At 44.8% G+C, this 25807-nt stretch overlaps 1 protein-coding gene across 1 annotated transcript in view; it reads left to right on the forward strand.

Annotated features, from left to right (window-relative positions):
* DSCAM (DS cell adhesion molecule) overlaps window positions 1-25807 on the forward strand; it is a 558550-nt gene that overhangs the window by 28683 nt on the left and 504060 nt on the right. The window contains exons 2-3 of the mRNA XM_077813965.1: window positions 3127-3444; window positions 15556-15702. Of these exons, the coding sequence (XP_077670091.1) occupies window positions 3127-3444; window positions 15556-15702 (465 nt within the window). The remainder of the gene's footprint in view (window positions 1-3126; window positions 3445-15555; window positions 15703-25807) is intronic.

Here is a 25807-nt window from a genome sequence, read left to right on the forward strand (position 1 = left end):
TCCACATAGGCAGACCTCCTGAATCTCTTCAGTGGTGGGTGCTGGGGTCTGCCCATGCAGAACAATTTGCAAGAACATAGCCTAAATTTGTTTACTTGTATCTATAGCATGTTGTGCTCTATGCTGGGAAATGTGGATTGGCTTCTACAAATCAACTTTAGATCCAGTTTTAAAAATAAATAAATAATTGCGTTTCTTGTTTTCTGAAAAGTTTATGGGTTTGTTCCAACATCTGTCTGATTTTCTTATCCTTTGCTTGTATTCATACTCTCTTTCCTATGTCAAGCTTTCATCTCTTTGTTTTCACCCTTAACCTGACTGCCTTCATCAGTTACCCCCTTCTCCTCCGTTCAGTAGCATCAGGTATGGTCTGACTGCTGCTTTCCTGACTAAGCCCCCATATTTTTATGTTAATAGTTAACAAATTTTAAGGTACAACAGCATATAATTATATTTTCCCCTTATCTCAGTTTCAGTTAATTTTTGGTACCTCATCTGTTCTTCTGTTCAGCAAATTACTTTTTTTCTATGAAGCATAATAGATATAGCTCTTTAATGAAAAATACTGCACATTATCCCATTCTGGATTTTTTTTCTGTAGTATGCATCCAAACAGCCTGTACATTGTGCTCAGCAACAAAATACATCTGGATCTTCAGTTTGTGTGTATATTATATCATTACAATTACTTTCCAGGGATTCTTTTTGATATATGCATGTGTCTTCCATTAAGATGAATGTGGACTAGATGCTACTTTAAAGTGAAGCATTATTCTATAGGCAGATGGATGAAAAGTTAGTCGGGAGTATTGAAAGTTGCTACTTGGGATACCATGCAACTGAAATATGTGATATTTTCTTAAAGGTGTATTATAGCATTTAGTATGCATCCAGTTCACTTGCACAGCATTTTGATTTAAATTGTGCATGGAAAAGTTAGGGTCTATGTAAGGCACCAAACTTAATGTCTGATAATTTCTCTATTTTATGACACTGACCATTTGGTATCCGCCTCTTCATCCTAAATCAGAAAACCTACTGGTTATACCTGACCTTCTGTTGAGATGCAGCAGAGCATATTAAGAGCTGGTGATTGTACAGTATATTTATTATTGTGCGTGTCTCTTCTTTGGAGATGAATATTAAAATATGTTAAACAATATTTCAGTTCTAATTATAGAGAATAGCTCTTATAGTTAAATGAACAATGGTGACTTCCATATCTTTTTTCATTCTCTATCCTGTTACAATCAGTTTTGTTCCCTACTTTAAAGTGTGGCTATAATTAGAAATCTGACTATATAGAAATGGCACCATCTTCTTCCTGTATGTATTCAGTTAATCTGTTTGCTTTACTTTAAAATAAAAAAAAAAAATCAAGTTTTGACTATGGCTGAACCAACCTTGAAGGATCTGTTTCATATGTGTTACTCTGAACCAGCACCTGTAATATCTGTTTGCCAGGGATGGCTGAAAGCCATCCCCGTCAGTCCGCTCGAAGAAGATTCAGATTCCTAAACCTACAAGATCATTGCAGCCTGTCTCCCGAGATTTCCCCAGAAATCCCTCTCCACTCAGCTTTGCTGTCTTTTAGGTGGACAATCTGCTTTTCCTGCTACCTAATGTGTCTAGAGGATCTCTCCCATTGAAGTCTTCTGGGGGTGCCAGGCCAACCCTCATCTTTCTTTGTGGGGGTCACTATGAAGGGTCACTTATTCCAACCTATTATGATCTTCAAAGAGGTAGCAGGAAACAACTTATTCCTTCCTTATCACCCACCCCCTTAGTGGGCTGGAGAAGTAAGGAAACCCTCCCTCTCACACAGCCAACCACCATGAGATTGAGTAGCAGAAGTAGATAGCACCCTGTAAAGATTAGCTGTGTGGTTGCTAGGAGTTCTTTATACCCAACACAAGATAATACATTTTGCAGATAAAGGCTAGTATTGAACTCTCTGGCAGATGTTTAATCTGGCCTGATACACAATAGATACCTTTTTAAAACTTGCCAGTTACTCTTTACTGGGTAACTTTACTTCAATGTTTATAGATTCAAGCTGTAGTGAACTGGAAATGCAGCTTATAATGCAATCTTACCTATTTGTTTAAGGTAGAATTGGCTAATTTTTAGGGTGAACACTATATGTATATTAAATGCAAAAATATATTATGCACTAGTATGGTTGTACAGTTAAAAAAATCCCAATTTCTAGAAATGCAGAAGTAAAGCTTCCCACTGACATGTTCTCAATCACAGAGCAGTAGGGAGATGCTGCTGTATTAGAGGTGTAATACTTTGGATGAAACAAAGTGAGGTCCCTTCTGCTTATTTGTGGCTTTCTGGGTAGAAGGTAGTGCTCTCCTGGCTAGCCTTCTTAAAAGAATAGGGGGATAACTTCCTATCCTGACCAATACTTACCCTCTCAGTATAACATGATCTATTGCCCAAGGCCACGGGGGAGCTATTGCTGAGCGAACTATAGTTGACATGTTAGCCTTAAACAGTCTCTCTACTAAACGTATCCAACTCTTTTTACTACTGCTGGTCAAATAATTTTTTTCTACACATTTCTTGTTACTTTTTGCATTAGTTGCTCAGTTCTTCTTATTGCATTGTTTGGATATACATCAGAGATGAAAAATACATAAAAGCAAATTCTGTTTATAAATCTAACAGTCTTTGCCAGACAGCAAACTGTAGTTACTGAAAGTTTCACTGAAGTAAATTACTGCGAGTATTTGACTGGTCTTAGCAAGAATCCTGGATCAGCAATGGGAAAGGTGATCTAATTTGCTTCTTTCCAGACTAATGGTAATCTTGCTGGGGAGTAACGCCTTTGTTTTGTGTTTTGAGATCCATAGCTTTTTGGTTGTTTTATTCTGACAAAACACAGAAACAAATTGTCATATCCTATATTAGGATCCAGTTGCTCTAGTTACCTCCATCAACTGTCATAACAGTTCAAAATTGATTGTGATGTGTGTGTTTTACAAAAAGAAATTACTTAAAGGAGCAGAAAAATCCTGAGCATCACTATATACTACTAAGTTGTAGGTGTAAAATTGTGATATGTGCAGTAATATTTTCTTAGCTGTTAAATACACATTTGTCTGTTTTATCTTGCAGTTTTCAGTGAAGATCTACATGCCAGCCTGTATTTTGTCAATGCATCTTTGCAAGAGGTAGTGTTTGCTAGCACCACAGGGACACTGGTGCCCTGTCCTGCAGCAGGGATCCCTCCTGTGACACTCAGATGGTACCTAGCAACGGGCGAGGAGATCTATGATGTCCCAGGGATCCGCCACGTCCACCCCAATGGCACTCTCCAAATTTTCCCCTTCCCTCCTTCAAGCTTTAATAACTTAATCCATGATAACACTTACTATTGCACAGCTGAAAATCCTTCAGGGAAAATCAGAAGTCAGGATGTTCACATTAAGGCCGGTAAGTATGGTTCTTTACTTCATAACTTCAAGTTGGGCAAGGGAGGAGACCATGTGTTTCTGGCTAAAAGTGGTAGCGATTGTGAACTGGAGCAAAGACTGTGGCCTAGAAGGGCAGTCTAGAGTTCTTAATAAAATCAACTGAAACAATATTGGCTTAGCCTATTTTTATAAAAGAGAAGTTAAAAGTCCCATCCCAAAGTCCATCAAGTTTCTGAAAGATGCCAAGATTCCCAGCTGAACAGTTAGAGAGAGGCCATTGATCAGAATCTATTTACTCTTTAAAGAGTTAGGGATGGGGGAGATGAGGACTCTCCCTGCAATGTTGTTGGGGTTTTTGGGGGGGGGCGGGGAATGAACATGTATATTGATAAATAATAATCAAATGCTATTGTAAATATATAGGAATAGCTTTATGTTTAACTTAAAGTATGCAAAGGATTTTTTGTATTGTGGGCATAGCAGTTTGGCAACTATTTTCTGAGTTGACTGAATAAAAAGGGGTGGACTGTATAAAGGGAGAATTGATTTTAAATGTAATTAGACTCAAGTCTATTACCACTATTCTACTAGTGCACAAAACTCTAAAATCAAAATTTTAATTAAAAAAATTTGGGGGGGACAGATCCTCAGCTGATCTAAATTGTCAAAAAGCACCTGTAACTTCAGTTTACACTAGCTTAATCACCAGTTTACATCAGCATAATATATACCATCTGAGGATCTGTCCTAGAGTATCTGCAGTCCAGTAGCTGTATTAGAGAAATTGCAAACCATGCACAAATATAGCGTTTTGGGGTTATAGCTCTTCTTATGATTATCTGTTTGCAAACAAGGAAAATCCAGATTGTGAAGTGCATTATGTCAGTTAATAGTTTCTGCTTCCTGACTTTTAGTCTTACTAATGCTAAATATTACTTCAAAGACATGCAAAGTGATAATTAGAAGGTACAAAGAAAAACTGACATCTCCAAGAAATTCGTAAAATGCATTATCCAAAACATACTGTCTACAAAAATACATGCATTTTCTGGGTAGAATATGCTTTTTTTGAGTTTATTGAATCTGTGGACAAGAGATTTGATCTTTTTAGGGAGAGCAGATGTCATATCAGCTTCCCTGTGTGGTTTTGCCAATGCATCTGTCTTTACTTCCTTGCAGTTCTTTTCTGGAGCTTCTTTTAAGCAGAAACACTAAAGTGTTGGGTGGTTTCCTCATAAAATTTTGCATGCTAATGATGCTTAAAGATTCAAATATTAGTTAATCAATTTGCAATTCTTTTGTGGATACACTAATGTGACTGCCTAAAGAAGACTGTATCTTGAAACCCGTGCTAACTAAGGCTCTGATGCAATGAGGTCCACGCAGCTGCAGGGACCTATGAAGCAGCTGAAAATGTCTGCATACCTCCACAGGTATATAGGTGTATATTAAGAAGTAATTGTGCAAATAGGTACTTGAATGTGCAAACCATTTTTCTGTTCCCTCTGTGGCTTGTGGGATCACCAAGACACCACCTTAGAATCTAAGGATAGTCTGTGGCACAAAGACAGCGATTTTGCTAAATAAACAAACATCAAGAGCATAAGCAAAGGAAAGAAGGGAATAACTATACCCTCTGCAAAGGATGGCTGCAGCTTCTGCCCAGCCATATTTCACTCATTCTCCCCACGGTCAAAACAGTTTTCCATCCTGATAAACAGCCCAGTCCAACCGGGCCTGCATACACAAATCACAAATGCCCCCTCTTCCTCACCAACAAATTTCAAGAGTATTAGAGCTGCCATTGAGCCAGATACCAGGCTATCTCCACCATTCAGTCTCAGTCCCAGGGATATGCCCAGTCCCACAATTCTGGGAGATATATACCCCTCCTTACTATCCCTACAGAAACTGGATAATGTATTTGCAATGTATAGGAACTGGGTGATATCCCTATAAACCGGGGGCGGGGAAACTTTTTGGCCTGAGGGCCGCATCGGGTTTCAGAAATTGTATGGAGGGCCAGTTAGGGGAGGCTGTGCCTCCCCAAACGGCAGGCGTGGCCTGGCCCCCACCCCCTATTCAACCCCACCCCCGCTTCTCGCCCTCTGACAGCCCCCCTGGGACTTCTGCCTCATCCCCGTTCCCTGACGGCTCCCCAAGACCCCTGCCCCATCCACCCCCCCTGCTCTCTGTCCCCTGACTGTCCCCGGACCCCCCACCCCTAACTGCCCCCCACTGCCCCATCCAACTCCCCTCTCCTTCCTGACTGCCCCCCCCGGAACCCATGCTCCACCCAACCACCCCTTCTCTCTGACTGCCCCCAGAACCCCTGCCCCCATTCAACCCCCCTGTTCCCCGCTCTCTGACCGCCCCGACCCCTATCCACACCCCGGCCCCTGACCACCCCGCGAACCACCCTGCCCTCTATTCAACTCCCCTTCCCCACTCCCTGCCCGCTTACTGCGCTGCCTGGAGCACCGGTGGCTGCCGGTGCTACAGCTGCGCTGCCCAGCTGGAGCCAGCCACGCCACTGCGCAGCACAGAGCACCGGGTCAGGCCGGGCTCTGCAGCTGCGCTGCCCCAGGAGCTCGCCGCCCCGCCGCCCAGAGCATTGCGCCGGTGGCACAATGAGCTGAGGCTGCGGGGGAACAGCAGGGGAGGGGCCAGGGGCTAGCCTCCTGGGTTAGGAGCTCAGGGGCCTGGCAGAATGGTCCCGTGGGCCGCCATAGTTTGCCCACCTCTGCTATAAATAGTTGGGGAGCCCTCTAGTGGGCCTCCCTATTTTCTATTGCAGGAGCCGTCAGAACGCTGCCAGAGTAGCAGTGGGTACAGATAGCAAGGCCTTGTATATTTGTATATAGTTAGTAAACACAGTTACTTGGATCCCAGCTACCAGTGTGGCCTCTGCATATCCTGTTATGAAGAGAGCAAAGAGATGACAAAATGTAAGTTTTGGCAAAGAATACACAGTCCCCCAAAAGTTCTGACACAAAATGCTGGATCATATGGAAGCCTGAAAATGATTCTGACTTGGCCACGGCAGAAAAGAGAACGCAGTGATTAGTCAACATAAAAATGCTCTCTATTTGGTAATTAAATGCAGTATCCTGAGAAAAGGACCAACGACTGGGTCTAAGTCGTACCCCACAGCAGGTAGAGAGAAACCCTGCTGCAAGCAGGATGAAAGCTGGAGTGGCTCTTTGCTCTACCCTAACTCCACTTAAAGTGGGTGCAGTGCCCTCTTTCCCAGCCAATTAGAGGACTTCTTAGAGCTAGACATGTGACTAATGGAATAGCCTGACACAAAGCTAGACCCTGACTGGTCAGGAGAGGCAATGAATCCCTGGCATCCATTGCAGGAAATCCCTGGAGGAAAACTTAGCCTGTCCGGCAGCTACCCTGTGGATTTTTGTGGATGGTGGAGGTGCTCAAAGGGGATGGTTGAGCTGAAATTGTTTTGGCTTTGCACATAATGTAGATAAACTTTCTGGGCAGATCCTCAGCGGGGGTAAATGGAGGTAGGTCCATCTTGCTTTCAAGTGTTTTTTTTTTCCCCAAGCAACTGTGAAAGAGAATTTTTTTTTTTCCCATGAAAGATGAGTCTCATGCAATCAAATGACTCTGGGATCTGGGCTTTAAGAAAAACAGCAAAAATCACAAGGCTCGTGATAAAAATCATGAGGCTTAGCAACATTGTGAATGCATAAAACAAAAAAGTTAGTGCATGTACACAAACAAGAACTGTCTCATGCAGTTTGGGACTGAATAATTACTTTTGTGATCTATCTCAACCTCCTTGGATATTGCAAATTCCAAAGATTAATGGTTTGGTTTGGAAATCTGATGAACGTGTGCCCTCTCCCTTCCCATATGCCAAAATGTCAAGGTCCACATACTGTAAGTCTCCCCAGCAAGGGATTGAGGAAATGAGATTAGTTCTGCCTCTGTCAAGTTTCATTGATTTACAGGTGTTTGTGTATGTTTGCTTCTTGGAACAATTGCCCTGGAAGTGGCTTTTTTAATGACATGACAGGTTTTTGTAACTGTACAAGTAGTTCAGAAAAAATGTGAATCAGCTTGCATTAGCCCTGTTCATAATATTGTGTCATGATACCTTCTCAAAATAGCCCATGCTCTGCGAGCTATCCCTGGAGCATTAGTGGTAGGAGACAGTTAGCCACATAAAGAAGGAGATGCTTGTGCTTTGCGAGCTCTTCACTGGAGCATGGAAAGACGGTAGCTGGCTTCTTCACACGGGAAGAGGCGTTCCAAGGTTGCTACTGTAAGAGAACAGTAACAATCCAGCAAGTTTGTGATCAGAGTTAGTAACTTTGACTCATTATTTATAATCAGTAATATATAGGCTAATGGTGCCATCTTCTCTTAATACTTAATTTTGATTTATTTTATTTTTAGACCTGTTAACCTTTAAACTATATAATTGTCTATGCAGATTGTAAAACTAAAAAAAAAAACCTTTTCTGTTCATGAGCTAGTGGTTGCACTGTAATTTTAAACCCTTCACTATGCTTACCTTACCATTTGAATCTGGCCATATACAAGGTTTTTTTGGAGTAGTTGTAAAGAGGTCACCATTTTATGAATCCATGGCTTCTTTATTCCAGAAATATACATCCAAATACTGGGAAGCAAATACAGCCACACCCACTTAGAGTGAGTGTGTTTATACTTAAATTTTGCTCTCAGTGAATTTTTTTTGTTTAGTTTTTTGTTTTTGTTTTGTTCTGCAGTGGGAATAAAGGAAGTTTCTATACAACGGTCCCATAGCTCTACTGACTTGATTACCTTAGGGCACTGAAATTATTGTCATGGGTAATGATGACTTCTAGACCTGCGTGGCCGCTTTGCCTCTTGCTCCTTTCATCTCTCTTTGTATTCACTGAAACTGGCTTCCCCCTTCTCCAACACCCCTTTTGTAGCTGCGTCCTTGTAGCGGTCTCTTCTCACACAGCCCAGATATGGAGCAGTGGTGATATTGAGCTCCTACTGTCTCACTCATGCCACTTCCCACCTTTTCCACTTCTGAACTGTACTCCATCAGGCATTAATCTCTATCTCCCTCTCCTGTTAGTTACTGTCCACAGGCTTCTCATCTCTATTTTTCATTGATTACAGTGCCTGGATTTCCTCTTCTCCCATTTATCTTCCACCCCCTACTCCAGAAATGCTCACCTGTCGTATTGATCTGGTAGATGCTGTTGCCTCTTCCACTCCCTACCATCTTCCTTTGACTTTCATCTCTGGATCAATTCTCCCAGCTGCCAGCAGGGTCACTAGTACTGTTCCCACTAACGTATTTCACTATCAGAGTTTCCCTTTTCTGATCACTACTTTATTTCTTTCAGTATTGCCCACTCCACCTCCTCCCCCACTTTTCTGCTCAACCTTTGAGACTTTCAGTCTATTAACACGCTTCATTTCTCTGCAAATTTGAGCACCCTTCTTCCTTACTTCTCACTCATCTCTGTTGATTCCATGGTTAGCACCTTCGACTCTTCTCTCTCCCCTCCATCCTAAATTCCTCTCTCCCGTCCTTCTGGTTGTCCCACTTATCCTTGCACCAAGAGAAGGTTGGCAGCTTAATTCAACGGAACCACCATGTGGGAACTTCCCACCAGTATTGGGGGAGCCTGTGCTCCCTCTGGTAAAGTAGAATGCTCAGCTTCTGAAGGAAGTGTGCTATAAAAACCTAAACAAGCTGGCATGAGACAGAGCATCATTTTTTTTTCATGTTGTAGGGAGCCAGGGTGGCTCCCCTCCAAACCAGAGGGTAAAGAGCCACCCTCTCAGCCTGAGTGGGTGGGGCCAGGCCAAGTTTCTGCCAATCCCCAGAAGGGGAGGGATGGGAAAGGAAGTACAAAGGGTGGGGCCCTTTGCCCAGTGAGGAGAGCACCAGGGAAGGAGACAGACGCAGGCTGTTCCCTCGCGATCTTGCTGCTGACCCAGGTGAGGCCCTGGGCAAGGAGGAACCGGACCGGGAGGAAGGCCTGTGGCAACCAGGACTGCCAGCCGCTGAATACCCGGAGGACCTGGAGGGGCCAGGCTGCAGCCCGGGCTGGCGTGAGTCCAACACAGAGGGGGAGCTGGAGCTGCCAGCAGCGGAATACCCGGACGAGCTGGAGGGACCGGAGAGACCCGCCGGAGAGACCGGGTAGGAAGTAGCCCAGGGGTAGAACGGCACCGTGGGGTGGGTGTGTTTGGTCAGCGGGGTGCGGACGGCCCTGCTGACCCAGCAGCAGGACCTTCGCCTCCCGCCACTGACCGGGCCCAGGGGCTGGAACGCAGTGGAGTTGGATGGGCCTGAGTTCCCCTACCCCGGCGCTCCCCTGCCTGAGGGGCGCGCTACAGACTCCGGCCGGCACACCTTCCCCGCTAATTCCCCAGCACCCAAAAGGTGTGACTGAGGCCTGCCAGTGGGACCATAGCTCTCCATCGCCCCCTAGGGGCTCAGAGGACTGACTGAAACCTGTCACAATTGGTGGAGAATGCGAGCAGGCGATCCCTATCCCTGCAGAAAGGGGTTAGCGCGAGGCGGCCTCTGAAGCTCCCCTCCTGGAACGATGGAGATGGAAAGGCTTATCAAGTTCCTGGCTGAGAGCCAGCAACAGCAGCAGTACCAACTCGTACAGCAGCTGGGCGCCCACCAGCAGCAGTTGCTTCAAACCCTGGGGGCCCAGCACCAGGAACAAGAAACCCAATGCTTCCAGCAGCTTGCAACCCTGTGGCCGGGCCATGGTGGTGCTCAACCGGAGCGGGCAGCCACCCCAACCCCTCCCGCCCCACCGATCCGTCTGGCCAAGATGGGGCCGGAGGATGACCCGGAGGCCTATCTAGTGACCTTCGAGCGGGTTGCCTCAGTGGCTGGTTGGGCGCCCGACCAATGGGCGACACTCCTCGCCCCATATCTGACTGGGCTGGCCCAGAAGGCTTACTGTGGGCTCCCAGATGATGAGGCCCGCATTTATGCTCGAGTGAAAACAGCTATCTTGGATGCCTTCGACATTACCCCGGAGACTTTTCGGCGACGGTTTCAGGAAAAGGTCTACCCACCGGGCACCAGACCCCGGGCTGTGGCCCAGGAACTGAAGGACGCAGGTACCCGATGGCTCCAACCCGAGCGTCGAACCGCAGCTGAGGTGACTGAACAGGTCATCGTCGAACAATTCGTGCACATTCTCCCACCTCAGGGGAGGGCTTGGGTGTTGTGGCACCGGCCACAAAGTCTGAGCACGGCTGTCACGCTTATGGAGGACTTCCTCGAGGCAGAGGCCCCGACAGGACCGGCCGCCCGCCCCCCAAACCCTGGACCCAACGCACAGAAACTTGAACAGAGGGGGCCCACCTCCCAAACCAACGCACCCCACCACACCCGACGACCAGATGGCAGCAGGGCCGAGTTTTCCCGACGCCTCGAGTCCATGCCACTCTCCGGCCCTGGACACTTAACCCGACCACCAGGCCCCCGTCCCCTCTGCAGCCCCACTGGTGCCCCCACGCGGCCGGCGCACCCAGAGGTAGGACCTTGTTTCCGATGTGGCGAGCATGGTCATCTGCAATGGGGCTGTCCTGCAATGGACTGCAACTTTGGCCTGGTGTGCGCCGGGGAGCGACGGGCCCGTCTGCCCTCCGTGGCCAAACTGACAGCTCCCATGGAAATTGCTGGGGTCCCCGTGGTGGGTCTAGTTGATTCGGGCTGTGGGCAGACTGTCGTCTGCCAGGCGCTCTTCTCGGACACCAAGCGGACCATTGGGGAAGTACGGATTCAGTGCATCCATGGAGACGTAAAATCGTACCCCACGGTTCGGGTCCCATCACGGTGAACAGAGCAACTCAGTTAATGAATGTGGCGGTGGCGTCATCCCTTACCTATCCCGTGATCCTGGGCCGTGACAGGCCAGACTTCATTGGGGTGCTCCATTCCCTACCCACCAAAGAGGCGTTCGAGGGAGCCCCGCCTGAGAGGAAGACAGGACCTGACTCGAGCTCCGACCCTGGAGCTGACCCGGGTCCCACCCCCGCACCGGATGGCCTGGAAATGGCTGGTCCCCCTCCTGACCTGGTGGACTTTAGCCGGGATCAAAGGGAGGACCCTACGCTCTGGTTTGCCTATGAGCAGCTGGCCCGGGTGGATGGTGAGGTCGTGGAGGCGCGGCGCACCACCCAATGGCCCCGGTTTGAACTCAACTACGAGCGGCTCTACTGAGACCGAGACCCCCAGACCCAAGAGGTCCGGACCCAACTCGTGGTCCCCCGCATTCATCATCGGGCTGTCCTGAAGCTTGCACATGACATCCCGGCTGCCGGCCATTTAGGGCAGGAAAAAAACGGGGCCAGGGTCCTGGCCAGGTTCTTCTGGCCTGGCGTCCACCGTGAGGTGAAGGATTACTGTGCATCGTGCCCGGACTGCCAGCATGCAGCCCCGGCAGGGGTACGGAAGGTCCCCCTGGTCCCGTTACCAGTCGTAGGTGTACCATTTGAGCGAGTAGCAATGGACCTGGTCGGGCCTTTTCCAAAAAGTAAGGCAGGCCATCAATACATCCTCGTCCTGATGGACTATGCCACCCGCTTCCCCGAGGCCGTCCCCTTAAGAAGTATCACCGCCCGCACTATCGCAGCGGAGCTCGTGAAGATCTTCGCAAGGGTGGGCCTTCCACGGGAGATACTAACTGATCAAGGGAACAACTTCACGTCTAAGCTGTTCCGCCAGGTATGTGCCCTATTGGGGATTAAGAAATTGCAGACCTCGGTCTACCATCCCCAGACTGACGGACTAGTCGAACGGTTTAACCGGACCCTGAAGGGAATGTTGTGGCGTTTCCCCACCCAGGACCTCCGCCAGTGGGACCAGCTGCTCCCTCCTTTGCTACTGGCAATTTGAGAAGTCCCATAGGCGTCCACGAAGTTCTCCCCGTTTGAGCTCTTCTATGGGTGGCGACCCCGCGGGGTGTTGGACCTCTTGAGGGAGACTTGGGAACACATCCCGTCCGCAACACAGGGTCTCTTGCAATACGTCTTACAACTGCAGGGGCAGGCGAGCTTGCGAGGGAGAACTTAAACATCGCCCAAAGAGTCCAGGAGCAGCACTACAATTGGGGCACCCAGGCTCGATCATTTGGGCCAGGAGACCGAGTACTCCTCCTTCTCCCCTCAGAGGAATCAAAGCTTTTTGCCCGCTGGCAGGGTCCATATGAGGTCCTCCACCAGGTAGGGCCAGTAACCTATGAGATTCGGCACCCTGGCCACCATAAGGAAAAACAGATTTATCATTTAAACCTCTTAAAACCCTGGCAGGACCGGGAAGGGCTCCTCATTGCCCCATATCCCCCCCGAACCGGAACTGGGGTCCCAACCACCTGAGGAGTCGGAAAATGGTGAGCCCCAGCTTGCAGAGACACTCACTGTCGAGCAGCAAGAACAGGCACCCTGCTTAGTAAGGGCATTCTCCAAGACATTCACTGTGAAACCCGGGCGGACTACGCTCACCTACCATGTGATCCAGACGGAACCCGGGGTGGTGGTCCGACAGACAACCCGGCCATTGCCTAGGCGAATGCGGGAGGCCGTAGAGGAAGAAGTCCAGGCGATGTTGGAGCTGGGTGTTATTGAGCGCTCCCAGAGTGAGTGGCGGAACCCCGTCATCCTCGTACCAAAGCCAGATGGGAGCCGGCGGTTTTGCATTGACTTCAGGAGGGTAAACGCCATCTCAAAATTTGACGCCTACCCGAAGCCCCATGTCGATGAGCTCCTCGACTGGCTTGGGGAGGCCTGTTATATCACCATTTTAGATCTCACTAAAGGGTACTGGCAGATCCCCTTGGATCCCAGGTCCAAGGAGAAGACCACGTTTGCCTTCCCTTCAGGGTTATACCATTTCACCCGGATGCCTTTCGGCCTACATGGGGCCCCGGCAACCTTCCAGCGTTTGATGGACTGGGTGATGCAACCCCACACGGAGTACGCTGCGGCCTACCTGGACGATGTGCTCATCTATGGCAATAACTGGGAGGAACATCTTAACCAAGTAGCGGCAGTCCTCCGGGACCTCCGCGCAGCCGGGCTTACGGCCAATCCAAAAAAATGCCGAATCGGGTGAGAGGAAACCACTTACCTGGGGAACACCTTGGGCTGGGGACAGGTCCGCCCCCTCATCGGGAAAGTCCAAGCACTCCAGGAATGTCCGGTGCCGACCACGAAGAGGCAAGTGCGTCAATTTTTGGGCTTAGCTGGTTATTACCGGCAGTTTGTACCCCACTTCGTAAGCATTACGGCCCCGCTAACGGAGCTCTTGACCAAGGACAGTCCCCGCCGGATGCATTGGTCTGATGAGTGCGAGACAGCCTTTCGAACCATCAAAGAACGGCTGTGTAGTGATCCAATACTCTTCAGCCCTGACTTTCATCGTGACTTTATTGTTCAGACTGATGCCTCAGGCGTCTGGTTTGGGGCGGTCCTCTCGCAGGAGGTGGAGGGGGAGGAACACCCGATTGTTTACCTCAGTCGGAAGCTGTTTCCCAGAGAACGGAACTGCTCCGTCGTGGAGAAAGAAGCCCTAGCTGTTAAGTGGGCAGTCAATGCTCTCCGCTACTACCTCCTCGGGGCCCCCTTTATACTGGTTACGGACCACGCACCCCTAAAGTGGCTTAATAAGATGAAGGACAATAATGCCAGGCTGATGCGGTGGTATCTCGCTCTGCAGCCCTATGCCTTCGTGATTCACCATCGGGCGGGACGAGACCATGCCAATGCGGATTTCCTATCCCGCCTCGGAGAGGGTGAGGACGCCAGCTCCGAAGATCGGGAGCTGGATTTGAGGGTTGGGGTATGTAGGGAGCCAGGGTGGCTCCCCTCCGAACCAGAGGGTAAAGAGCCACCCTCTCAGCCTGAGTGGGCGGGGCCAGGCCAAGCTTCCGCCAATCCCCGGAAGGGGCGGGGTGGGACAGGAAGTACAAAGGGCGGGGCCCTTTGCCCAGTGAGGAGAGCACCAGGGAGGGAGACAGACGCAGGCTGCTCCCTCGCGATCTTGCTGCTGACCCAGGTGAGGCCCTGGGCAAGGAGGAACCGGACCAGGAGGAAGGCCTGTGGCAACCAGGACTGCCAGCCGCTGAATACCCGGAGGATCTGGAGGGGCCCTGCTGCAGCCCGGGCCGGCGTGAGTCCGACACAGAGGGGGAGCTGGAGCTGCTAGCAGCGGAATACCCGGACGAGCTGGAGGGACCGGAGAGACCGGGTAGGAAGTAGCCCAGGGGCAGAACGGCACCGTGTGGTGGGTGTGTTTGGTCAGCGGGCGCGGATGGCCCCACTGACCAAGCGGCAGGACCTTCGCCTCCCGCCACTGACCGGGCCCAGGGGCTGGAACACAGTGGAGTCGGATGGGCCTGAGTTCCCCTACCCCAGCGCTCCCCTGCCTGAGGGGCGCGCTGCAGACTCTGGCCGGCACACCTTCCCCGCTAATTCCCCAGTGCCCGAAAGGTGTGACTGAGGCCTGCCAGTGGGCTCATAGCTCTCCATCGCCCCTAGGGGCTCGGAGGACCGACTGAAACCTGTCACACATGTGGAGACTGTTTCTCTTGGAAAATGATTTTCCCCTTACACCATGAATTAACTGGAGGATGAACATTGAAATGTGATGGGGTATAGTATAGTATTGGAGTAAGCAAGAGGATCTTGGAGTTTTTTCAGGGAGACCCTTCAGATCAGCAATGTAAAATTATTTCAGATTTACCAGCCAAGACACAAAATTTACTTTCTTACCCTTGCCGTTAGGATGAAGAAAGTCTAATAATAATTTACTTGCCTGCCTAATTTGTCTTTATCCTAGGTGAATTGTGAAAGACCAATGCAAGAACTGCAGCAGGGCACGATCCCAACATTCTGGGTTTGTGGCTTTGATTAAGCCTGCTGTAAGGCATGTGAAAGTGAAAGGGCTGATGGGCATGAGCTCATCTTCTGATTTCCTTTATAAAGGTTGAGGAAATGTGTTGTCTACATTCAGTCCTTGGGAAAATGATACCCATCTGCCTTTCCAGACAGGACTTCTTTCTATTTAATTCTACATTGGCTTTACCATCTCCCTCATTAACAAAAACTCACTATTCTTCCATTTTAGTTTTACGGGAACCCTACACAGTTCGTGTGGAGGACCAGAAAGCCATGAGAGGCAATGTAGCGGTCTTCAAGTGCATTATCCCCTCCTCTGTGGAGGCATACATCACTGTTGTCTCTTGGGAGAAAGACACAGTCTCACTTGTCTCAGGTAGGCTTTAATGGCTTTCTTTCCCTATTGGATATGGTTTCTGTGTTTTCCATAATGCTCAATGGTTCCTTTGTGTTGATTATAGCTGAATGATATTTCATCTTTCCACTGTAATTAATGTATAGCACATGTAGCTCTGATGCATCCTCGTGATTAGGTGTGACTTGAAGCTTTGAGACAGCTCTGGCTTTTTTTAGCTTCCTCCCAGGGGAATTAACATGTATTTTGTTTTATTCCAGACATGAAATCAGAATTTCTTGGCATTGTGGCATAGTGTTGACTTGATGTTTTTTTTTTTTAAAGGAAATTCTGTTTGCCATAGAATTTTTTTGTTTTGAGTGTCATAATCTATTTGTTGGGTTGTGATTGGGTTTTCTAGTGGTGAAGTTAGTTATGGAGTAAAAGAAATCTTGTGTTACATTTATTTTGGTTGTTTTAAATGATATGTGCGATTGACTCCTATATTTCAATAATATTTTTGTACCAGGTATGCCTATAGACAATATTTGGAAGCTTTCACAGTGTGAAAGCTTATATACTATCCACAGACATAATATAATAAAATCTTTGATGGATGCCAAATATATTTATGCATATATTGAAGTTAAACTGTATGTTTATAAAAAGAACTATCTGCACTGCTGTGTATAAAGAAAAATTATTTTGCCATTGGAAAACTGCAAACTGTCATGCAAATAATTGAATTATCTAGTTAGGGCTCCACAAAACACCTACAGTATGTACTGAAAGTATGTATAGAGGCAGCAAAGATCCCTTTAAAAAAAATCCCATTAACCTGATTTAACCTCCCAAACTGAGGTCTAGGAGTGAAATCCTGGCCCCGTTGAAGTCAATGGTGGGAGCCCTACCGTTGACTTCAGGGGAGCCAGGATTTCACTGTAGCAATCCAACATTTTCTATAATATATATAATATAATTAATAGTATGTAAGAAATCCATAGAACAATATATTCTGTATACAGACTGTATCGTATGGAAAGTGCATGTTGCTGTACTACAACTGAAATGTGTATTATGTGGTTAAACATAAACATCTGCTATTATATGCTCAAGTAAATGATGTACATGCACAGGATGTGAAAGTACAGCTGTTGAGTATTGCAGCAAGGGGACAATAATCAGAGCTAAATGTCAGTGCATTGTATTATTAAGAATGTGTTTATACTATGCTACAGTATATGCTGAAATGAGTTAAAGATTGTAAGTTCCTCCACTAGGTTAACCACCCCTCTGTTTTGGATAAATGTGGTGCTGATAGAAATGGAATTCTTTGTTTCTATATACCTTGTGTTCTAAACTTGGCTTCCTGTCTCTGGCAAATCTATTGCTTAAATGGTTTTGTCGCTTCTTAGATATTTTTGGGACAATATGAAAATAGATTTGTTTGGTACAGAAATGTAGTATTTTTAAGTGATCCGTCACCTTGTCCACAGATATCAGTATAGTTTTAAGTGCACTAAATCCACTTTAGTCTGTTCTATGTGGGCTGTGATCCAACGATCTGATCTTAGAAACCTGCACCCATGCAGACCCCCCTTGAACACAAGGACCTGTCTACACAGATCCACTTATAGTAGTTGGGACTTCGGGATCGCAGATACAGCACAGCAGTTGACATGATGATGTGATTTGCGCTCAGGCATTAAAGAACAGGATTGAGCCATTAACTGTTACAAATATCTTTTTTATTATTATTGTAACCTGTTAAAAGAATATGTAATACAATTAAAATGACCAAACATATAATTACATGGGTTTCTGATTAATTTCTCTTAATCTTAAAATAGTCTTTAAATTAGATAATTTAATATTAAAAGTTCCTTCATTCTCCATTATCAATTCAGAACATCTTGAAAAATTACCACAACATGACTTGTCTCCTCACAGCCTGATTCTACCCTATTGGAACATGAAAAAATACCTCCTCCCACCCCACTCTCCTGCTGGTAATAGCTTATCTAAAGTGATCACTCTCCTTACAATGTGTATGATAATCAAGTTAGGCCATTTCCAGCATGTAAGGAGAGTGGTCACTTTGGATAAGCTATTACCAGCAGGAGAGTGAGTGTGTGTGTGTGGGGGGGGGTGAGAAAACCTGGATTTGGGTTGGAAATGGCCCAACTTGATTATCATACACATTGTAAGGAGAAAGAAAAGGAGTACTTGTGGCACCTTAGAGACTAACCAATTTATTTGAGCATAAGCTTTCGTGAGCTACAGCTCACTTCATCGGATGCGAATACAGACTAACACGGCTGTTACTCTGAAACCTGTCATTGTAAGCAGAGTGATCACTTTAGATAAGCTATTACCAGCAGGAGAGTGGGGTGGGAAGAGGTATTTTTTCATGCTTTGTGTGTATATAATAAGATCTTCTAAACTTTCCACAGTATGCATCCGATGAAGTGAGCTGTAGCTCACAAAAGCTTATGCTCAAATAAATTTGTTAGTCTCTAAGGTGCCACAAGTACTCCTTTTCTTTTTATTAATAAGACTGGGACTTTTCAGTTTAGAAAAGAGATAACTAAGGGAAGATATGATAGAGGTCTATAAAATCATGACTGGTGTGGAGAAAGTAAATAAGGAAGTGTTATTTACTCCTTTTCATAACACAAAAGCTAGGGAGCATCCAATGAAATTAATAGGCAGCAGGTTTAAAACAAACAAAAGGAAGTCTTTTTTTCACACAATGCATAGTCAACCTGTGGAACTCCTTGCCAGAGGATGTTGTGAAGGCCAAGACTATAACAGGGTTCAGGAAAGAACTAGATACATTCATGGAGGATAGGTCCATGAATGGCTATTAGCCAGGATGGGAAGGGATGGTGTCCCTGGCCTCTGTTTGCCAGAAGCTGGGAATGGGCGACGGGGGATGACCTGTTCTGTTCATTCCCCCAGGGGCACCTGGCATTGGCCACTGTCGGAAGACAGGATACTGGGCTAGATGGACCTTTGGTCTGACCCAGTATGGCCGTCCTTATGTAGGAACATAATAATGGTCCTTTACTGATTCACCAGACCTAAACATTTTTTCTCATAGGAATTTTTACTTCTTTAATTGATGAAGCTGCATCCATTAAAAATCATCTTCTCATCCCAAAGCATCCTTGTATACATGGAGAGCAGTACAGTATCACCATTCATTCCTCTCTGTGGCTTGTTCCTCCATTAAGTCCAGCCTGGCTATGTCCCTGGAAGAAACAAAGGGCGGAACTGCATTTCCATGAGCTGGATAGGGTGGGTTGCCCTAATAAGCCATTACATCTGAAACTTATTTGTTTTAGAAACCGTACAGCAAGCCATTAAAAATGAAGCCTTAATACATTTATCATGGCCTTGATCCTACAATAGTATATCTGAAAAAAAAATTCATGTGCACTGACAATGCAAGTAAAAACTATCCATTAAAACTGATGCTCCTTAAAAGGTGGTTTAGCGTATCTTGCCATATCATGTAAAATAATTTAGAAAATCTGATTCCTGAGGTGGTCACAGTACAGATTAAATATAAAGTCTATGTTTAATTACAGTTGTTCTGATGAATGCCTCAGTTCCAGTGTTAAAGGGAGGCAGGGAACATCAGTCCAGTATAACTAGAATGATTGTAGGGTTTGCTGTTTACTATCACAGTACTTTAGCAGCAGTGCTAACTTTTTAAAAAGTGGTGTCTTTTGTGAGACAATTGCATCTATTTCTCTCCATGATCAATGCAACAATAATATTGCCATGAACTCAAATGGTGGATAGTGATTAACCTCAAAGTCTTGGATTCCCAGTGCTGATGAATAGGATGCTAAGACATAATAGGACTATTGATTTGCCTTCCACTAGTGATCAATATTTTGAGGGAAAATGTATACTAACATAGGTATCAAATATGAGAACAACTTTCCCATATGTCTCTGATCAACTTTTGTGAAGTGTTGATAAGAAATATGCAATAGTATGTTTTTGCATCTGACAATTTAATATGAGAACATTAGTGGCAGGATAGGATTAAAAGAGAAATGTGGCTGATTATCAGTGAGTAGCGGATGTTATCGGAAAGGAAAGTTAAAATGAACAGAAACCTCTACAAGGAATCTGCTAGGGATGTATATTTACTGGAGATTATCACAAACTGTATTAGACAAAATGCCATGGAAACGGGGATAAAACTAAGTATACAGTATGGTAAAAGAGAGAAAGTTGAAAATAAAGTCTCCCATAAGGATTATCTGTTAAAGAACACACAAGTAAGACAGCAAGCGTAGACCCATGGAGGGAAGTGTGAGACTTCCTAAAAAAGTTAAACAAGCCAGCACCCTAACAGGTGCTGCACGTTCTAGTTATAGAATAGTGATTTTTGCTTAGTCTCTAAGGTGCCACAAGTACTCCTTTTCTTTTTGTGGATACAGACTAACACGGCTGCTACTCTGAAACCTGTCACTTTACTTTTGAATTAGTTACACTTGCATACAATCCTTTCAGATATAATCTAGAGTAAACGTTTCAGATACTTAAATATATGGAGTCCCCATCCTGAATTTTAGAATAAAGGGACTTGCAAATGAGCCACAATCCTTGTTTCAGATGCTGCACTATTACACAGTCCTTTTTTCTGTGTCAAACCAGCTATCTGCTTGCTTGCTTGCTTCTGAAAGCATTGCTGCTCATTATATGTTCCAAAATCTAGTTTTTTAGAGGAAAACTTAAGAAATATGTCTTAGCTCAGACAGTAGGAGCCTTGTTGGTTTCATAATAATGCAACATGCTAGACATCTCTCACTTTATAATCTATTGGCTAGATTCTGCTTTTGGTTGTGCATAAGGAGGTCCCACTGAAGTTATCTGAGAGCAGAAAGCTGTCCATAGGAACTCTAGTGTGTAATAAAGATGTAATGCACAGGACTGCTGGTAACTAACAATGAGGTTAACAAGAGCTGCATGGACCCTCCTGCGTAAATTCCCCCATTTTTCCTGTATAATAACGAACCTTGAAAGGATCTGAGTTGTGTGAAAAATATGATGCCTTAAAAAAGGTAGAAAAAGAAGAGGGACAGTATTAATTGTGCACGATGGGGATTTAATTAGCAGTGAAAGATTAGCAGCTTTGAATGAAAGGTATAGAAATATGAAAGGTAAACAAGTCTCTGAAGGGCTTTGATTGACATGAGGATGACAGCTGTTGAGTCTTTGAGCCTCTGTACTTTCCATGGGCCATAAATTAGACACAGCGGACCAAAGCTTGAGAATGTGTCACTGAGGCACAATGACCTGCATTTAATGTAATGAATTGCATAATTTATACCGTATTCTTTAAGTCTTAACTTTAGAAGGCTCCATGGGTTCTTGGATCTCTTTCCACCAAGAGTTCTATGAATTGCAGTGATTGATGTTCAGCAGTCCTGTTTGCCAGTAGTTACCACATAGTAGTATCTAAGAGACAGAACTAAAGTTTTCATCTGTACTTATATCTGGAGATTATGGCAGCATCTCAAAGTCCTTGGAGAGATAATTTTTCTCCTTAATAGCTCTGCATGGCTAAAATGGGTTAAATTTTCTAATTAATATTATTCATGAATGTAGATAATTTTCTATATAAATTATAGTCCTTTAGAAATATTGTCAGTGGTCCCACATGCAAAGATGAGATCCAGATTTGAATGCATCCAAAATTCTATCTAACAATCAACAGCCTTATAACATCATTTCAAATGCTCTAGCTCTAAGATTTTTCATTCTCCAAGTTGAACAGAATAAAAATCTAAATTGCTAGACCTGATGGTGACAGTAAAAGAGGTTTAAACATATGTCGAGTTTTTGAATAATCTAATGTAATATCAATAATGCAGCTAAGGAATTAAAATACTCTTTTAAATTGTAATACTACACAGAAAAATGCCACAGCCAGGTGACTCCTTTTTCTTTTTTTCAGGGAATGATTTTGAGAGTTGCTGAGCACCTGCAACTTCTGTTGATTGCTAGTGATGTTAATAGGAAGTACAGATGCTCAGCATTTTTCAGGATTGGACTTTAAATTTGCTGCAGCAGCAATGTGTTTTCCAAACTTCTTGCAGACTTGTAGAGCTCACTCATTTCTAAAACTGAGATTGCTTCTTAGCTTTCTCTTTCAACAAAAAGAACAGGAGGATTTGTGGCACCTTAGAGACTAACACATTTATTTGAGCATAAGCTTTCGTGAGCTACAGCTCACTTCATCGGATGCATTCAGTGGAAAACACAGTGGGGAGATTTTATATACACAGAGAACATGAAACAATGGGTGTTGCCATACACACTGAAATGAGAGTGATCACTTAAGATGAGCGAATACCAGCAGGAGAGAGGGGTGGGGGTGGGAGTGAGGAACTTGTACAGATACAGACAGACATCATCTTTCAACAACGTTATTTTCCTAAGGAACCATTAGGGAAAAGTAACTTACTGCATTATTTAAGAAATGCCTGGTCATTGCATTTGCAACTTTTTCTACATTTGGTAGCAGATTTTAAAGAGGGGAGTACCACATGATAGAAATTAGAGATGGGAAGGATCTATTAGGTTTTGTATACCTCTCCTGCCAATGCAAGTTTGTGTTATGTTCTCCTGTGACTGCTTGAGTCAGCTAAAAATGAACTATATAAATGTTGTTTCCCCCATTTATGGGAGAATCTTCCCACTGACTGATGTACAGTATCTATTCCATCTATATTTTCCATTACATTGTATCAGAGTCTGATCATCTGAGAACCATGCTAAACTGTGGGTAGGGGAGGATATGTTTAGATACAAGTGTGTCAATAGTATTGGACACAGGGAGGAATAATGTCTCACCAGACTTTCCTCTCCTTGGTCTATGAGTTGGCTATGGTGTTCATAAGGAAGCCTTGGAATTTAACTGGATCTGTTAGTCATTGAGGACAGACCGTGATGACTAAGGTTTCCTGTTTGTGAATTTGGGTTATGATGTCTGATTGGAGGGGTTAGTGATCCGATCAAGATAGAGAGGAACTTCTGTCTCCTATATCCACTTTTAGATTACGGTGTGAGCAGTTACATGTGTTGGTCAGGCGATTCATGATCTATAGGTGCATAGAAAATTTTGGACCATTGTATCAGATGTGTCACCTCCATGGGCCTGAAGTTTCCTAGGGCAATGAGTTTTTGGGACTCTTCCACAGTCCCTCAGCTTCTCTGTGAAAACCTTCATGATCTGGAGGTCAGTTGTATGGCATGACTTTTAACTTGGATTTTGTTGACTTGCAAATAAGGGATACACTTTAAATATTCTGACTTTTTTTCCCAGGGAAGATTCTTCTTCTTTAGGAGTGAGACAGTGTTCTGTTTCTGTGCATTCTGGGCCTGGTCTAAAGTTCACTGAAGTCAATGGGAGTTTCTCTGTTTACTTCAACAAAACCAACGAGGAGTCCTTGTGGCACCTTAGAGACTAAGAAATTTATTTGGGCATAAGTTTTGAAAGCTTATGCCCAAATAAATTTCTTAGTCTCTAAAGTGCCACAAGGACTCCTCATTGTTTTTGCTGATACAGACTAACCACTCTGAAATCTGTTTACGTCAATGGATTTTGGTTCTGGTCCTCTGACAGGGTGATGTTTGGAGGGATGCTAGGGGGTAGCACCAGATCCACAGTCATCTAATCATGTTTTGATAATGTAGACAAAGGGAAAGAGGGTTCATTGGATTTAAGGTCATGCATAGTGAATAGAAGAGGACGACTTGTGGCACCTTAGAGACTAACAAATTTATTTGAGCATAAGCTTTCATGGGCTACAGCTCACTTCATCGGCTGCATTCAGTGGAAAATACAGTGGGGAGATTTATATACATAGAGAACATGAAACAAGGGGTGTTACCATACACACTGTAACCAGAGTGATCACTTAAGGTGAGCTATAACGAGCAGGAGAGCGGGGTGTGTGTATGGAACCTTTTGTAGTGATAATCAAGGTGGGCCATTTCCAGCAGTTGACAAGAATGTCTGAGGAACAGTGGCGTGGGGGGGAATAAACAAGGGGAAATAGTTTTACTTTGTGTAATGACCCATCCACTCCCAGTCTCTATTCAAGCCTAAGTTAATTGTATCCAATTTTTTGCTGTCGAGCTAGCATTGCAGAACATATGTGCAAGAGTTGAGTTGGGAGCAGAGTTCTGTTTTGTGTTTCCTAGAGTGGCTGCAGATGGAGTGGACATAAGTAGCACAGTTATTTTCTTTCTAGATAACAGTTGGACCTTTCAGACTTTTCACCCCCAGCCCCTTCATCCTTTTAGTATTAAGAATGTGGATGGATGCCTGTGGGAGGTTGGAGCAGGGGGCAAGGGATATATCAGAAAGGGATGTACCAAAAATCCAGGGAGCAGAAATCTGCCCCGCCTTTGGTTACTTTATTTGTACTACAGTAAGTGGAAAGGACATAGCTGGTGAAGGTACTGTTGGCATGTCCGTACTGAAGAGTGCCTAGGAAGCAAGTGGCATTTTTTATTTTTCTTTCTCCTTCATTTAAATCTCTTCATCCCATCTCTTCCCTCTTTCTTCCACAGCCTTTTTTTTTTCCTTTTAAAGGTGAGGAGTATTGACAGGATTCAAACCTCTCCAGGGGAGGGATCTTGCACAAAAGGAGGGGAAGCAGAGGTGGCATGGGTACCTTGGAGAGGAGAAGGGGCACTGCCCTTCCTTCCTTCCTCAAGTGGGAAAGGAGAAATAGTGAGGAGCTTCTTCCTGGGTCAGGTCTTCAAATATTAGGAAGCTTTTTCTGACACTCAATCTCTTTCTAATTTAATCCCATTCCTCCTGGTTACAACCTCTCTCCCTTTATTGCATCACCATCCTTGGAATATTAATAGACAATTACACGCCACACTCCCTAGTCATTATAGCCTCACCAAATATAAATATATACATAATAATTAGTTTTTCCAAATGACTGAGTCCCTTCAGTCCTTAATCAATTTTGTTTCTCTTGAGGTTCTCCTTCCAGTTTTGTCCACATCTTTCTGGTACTGAAGGTCCCTGAAAGTAGCACCATGTTCTAGGGCCTGGCCTGTGCCACAAAGAAAGGTGCTTTCACCTTCTCAGACTATTGCATGATGATTCTAATATATGGCCTATGGCAATGCTGCAGTATAGTATATATGGGAGAACCCTTCATGGAGCTCAGCACAGGCCTGGTGGCCTGTTGCGCAAAACATCACGTTACGAGACGTGAGCGCCAAACTATATTGGTTTTTGGTTTTGATTTTTTTGGGCTGTCTTATTATTTTGTACACTAATATTTAATTTGATATCTATGCATTGGATTATTTTCCCCCAGACGTACCTGAGTTTATCTGTATTTTTCCAGGTTAAATCATATATTATTGCCTGCCAGATTATTCTTGCAATTCTGTCTCTCATTATATCTATCCGCTTTCTGGAGTTTATAACACTGCCAAATATTCTCCACTCTTAATTAACATGATATTTACCCCTCCCCTCCACTGGATCTTTATTAAAGATATTAATTAAGATAGAATGGTCTATTAAACTTCACAGTCGCTCACTGGACTCCTTTCCTGTACCAGACACAGTGAATTTTATTATTGCTCTTTATTTACAATTCCTCAGAGAGTTTTTGATCCATATGACTTTGCTTATGTGTTCAAGGCACTGTCTAAGCCTTTAATTTGTGAATGTGAGATACTGTCCAAGCCTATAATTTCTGCATGGGCTCTACTCATTCAAGCCCCAATCCCATGATGTGTAATACAGATGCGGACTGGTTGTTCATCTGTGTGGATCTAGCCCTAACTTTGCAATTCTATCAAAAATAGTGATCATAGCATTTTTTTTTTTAAATCTCATGCTGTTAGCTGCTTCTGGATCTTGTTACCCTCCTAGATATTTACATATTTTTATATATACTGGTGAATAGATACTGAGGATCCTCTAGGTTTCCAAGATGATTCCAAAAAAATTCTGAAACTGACCTGAGAAAAACATTCTGTGATCACTGTTGGATTTGATATGAAGGGATGAAATTGACGTATCAGCTCATTCATTTTAATGAAAGCATACCTTGCTTCTCAGAACCAATTACACCATAAA

The sequence above is a fragment of the Eretmochelys imbricata genome, chromosome 1 (genome assembly GCF_965152235.1).
Source record: "Eretmochelys imbricata isolate rEreImb1 chromosome 1, rEreImb1.hap1, whole genome shotgun sequence".
NCBI classification, from domain to species: domain Eukaryota; kingdom Metazoa; phylum Chordata; order Testudines; family Cheloniidae; genus Eretmochelys; species Eretmochelys imbricata.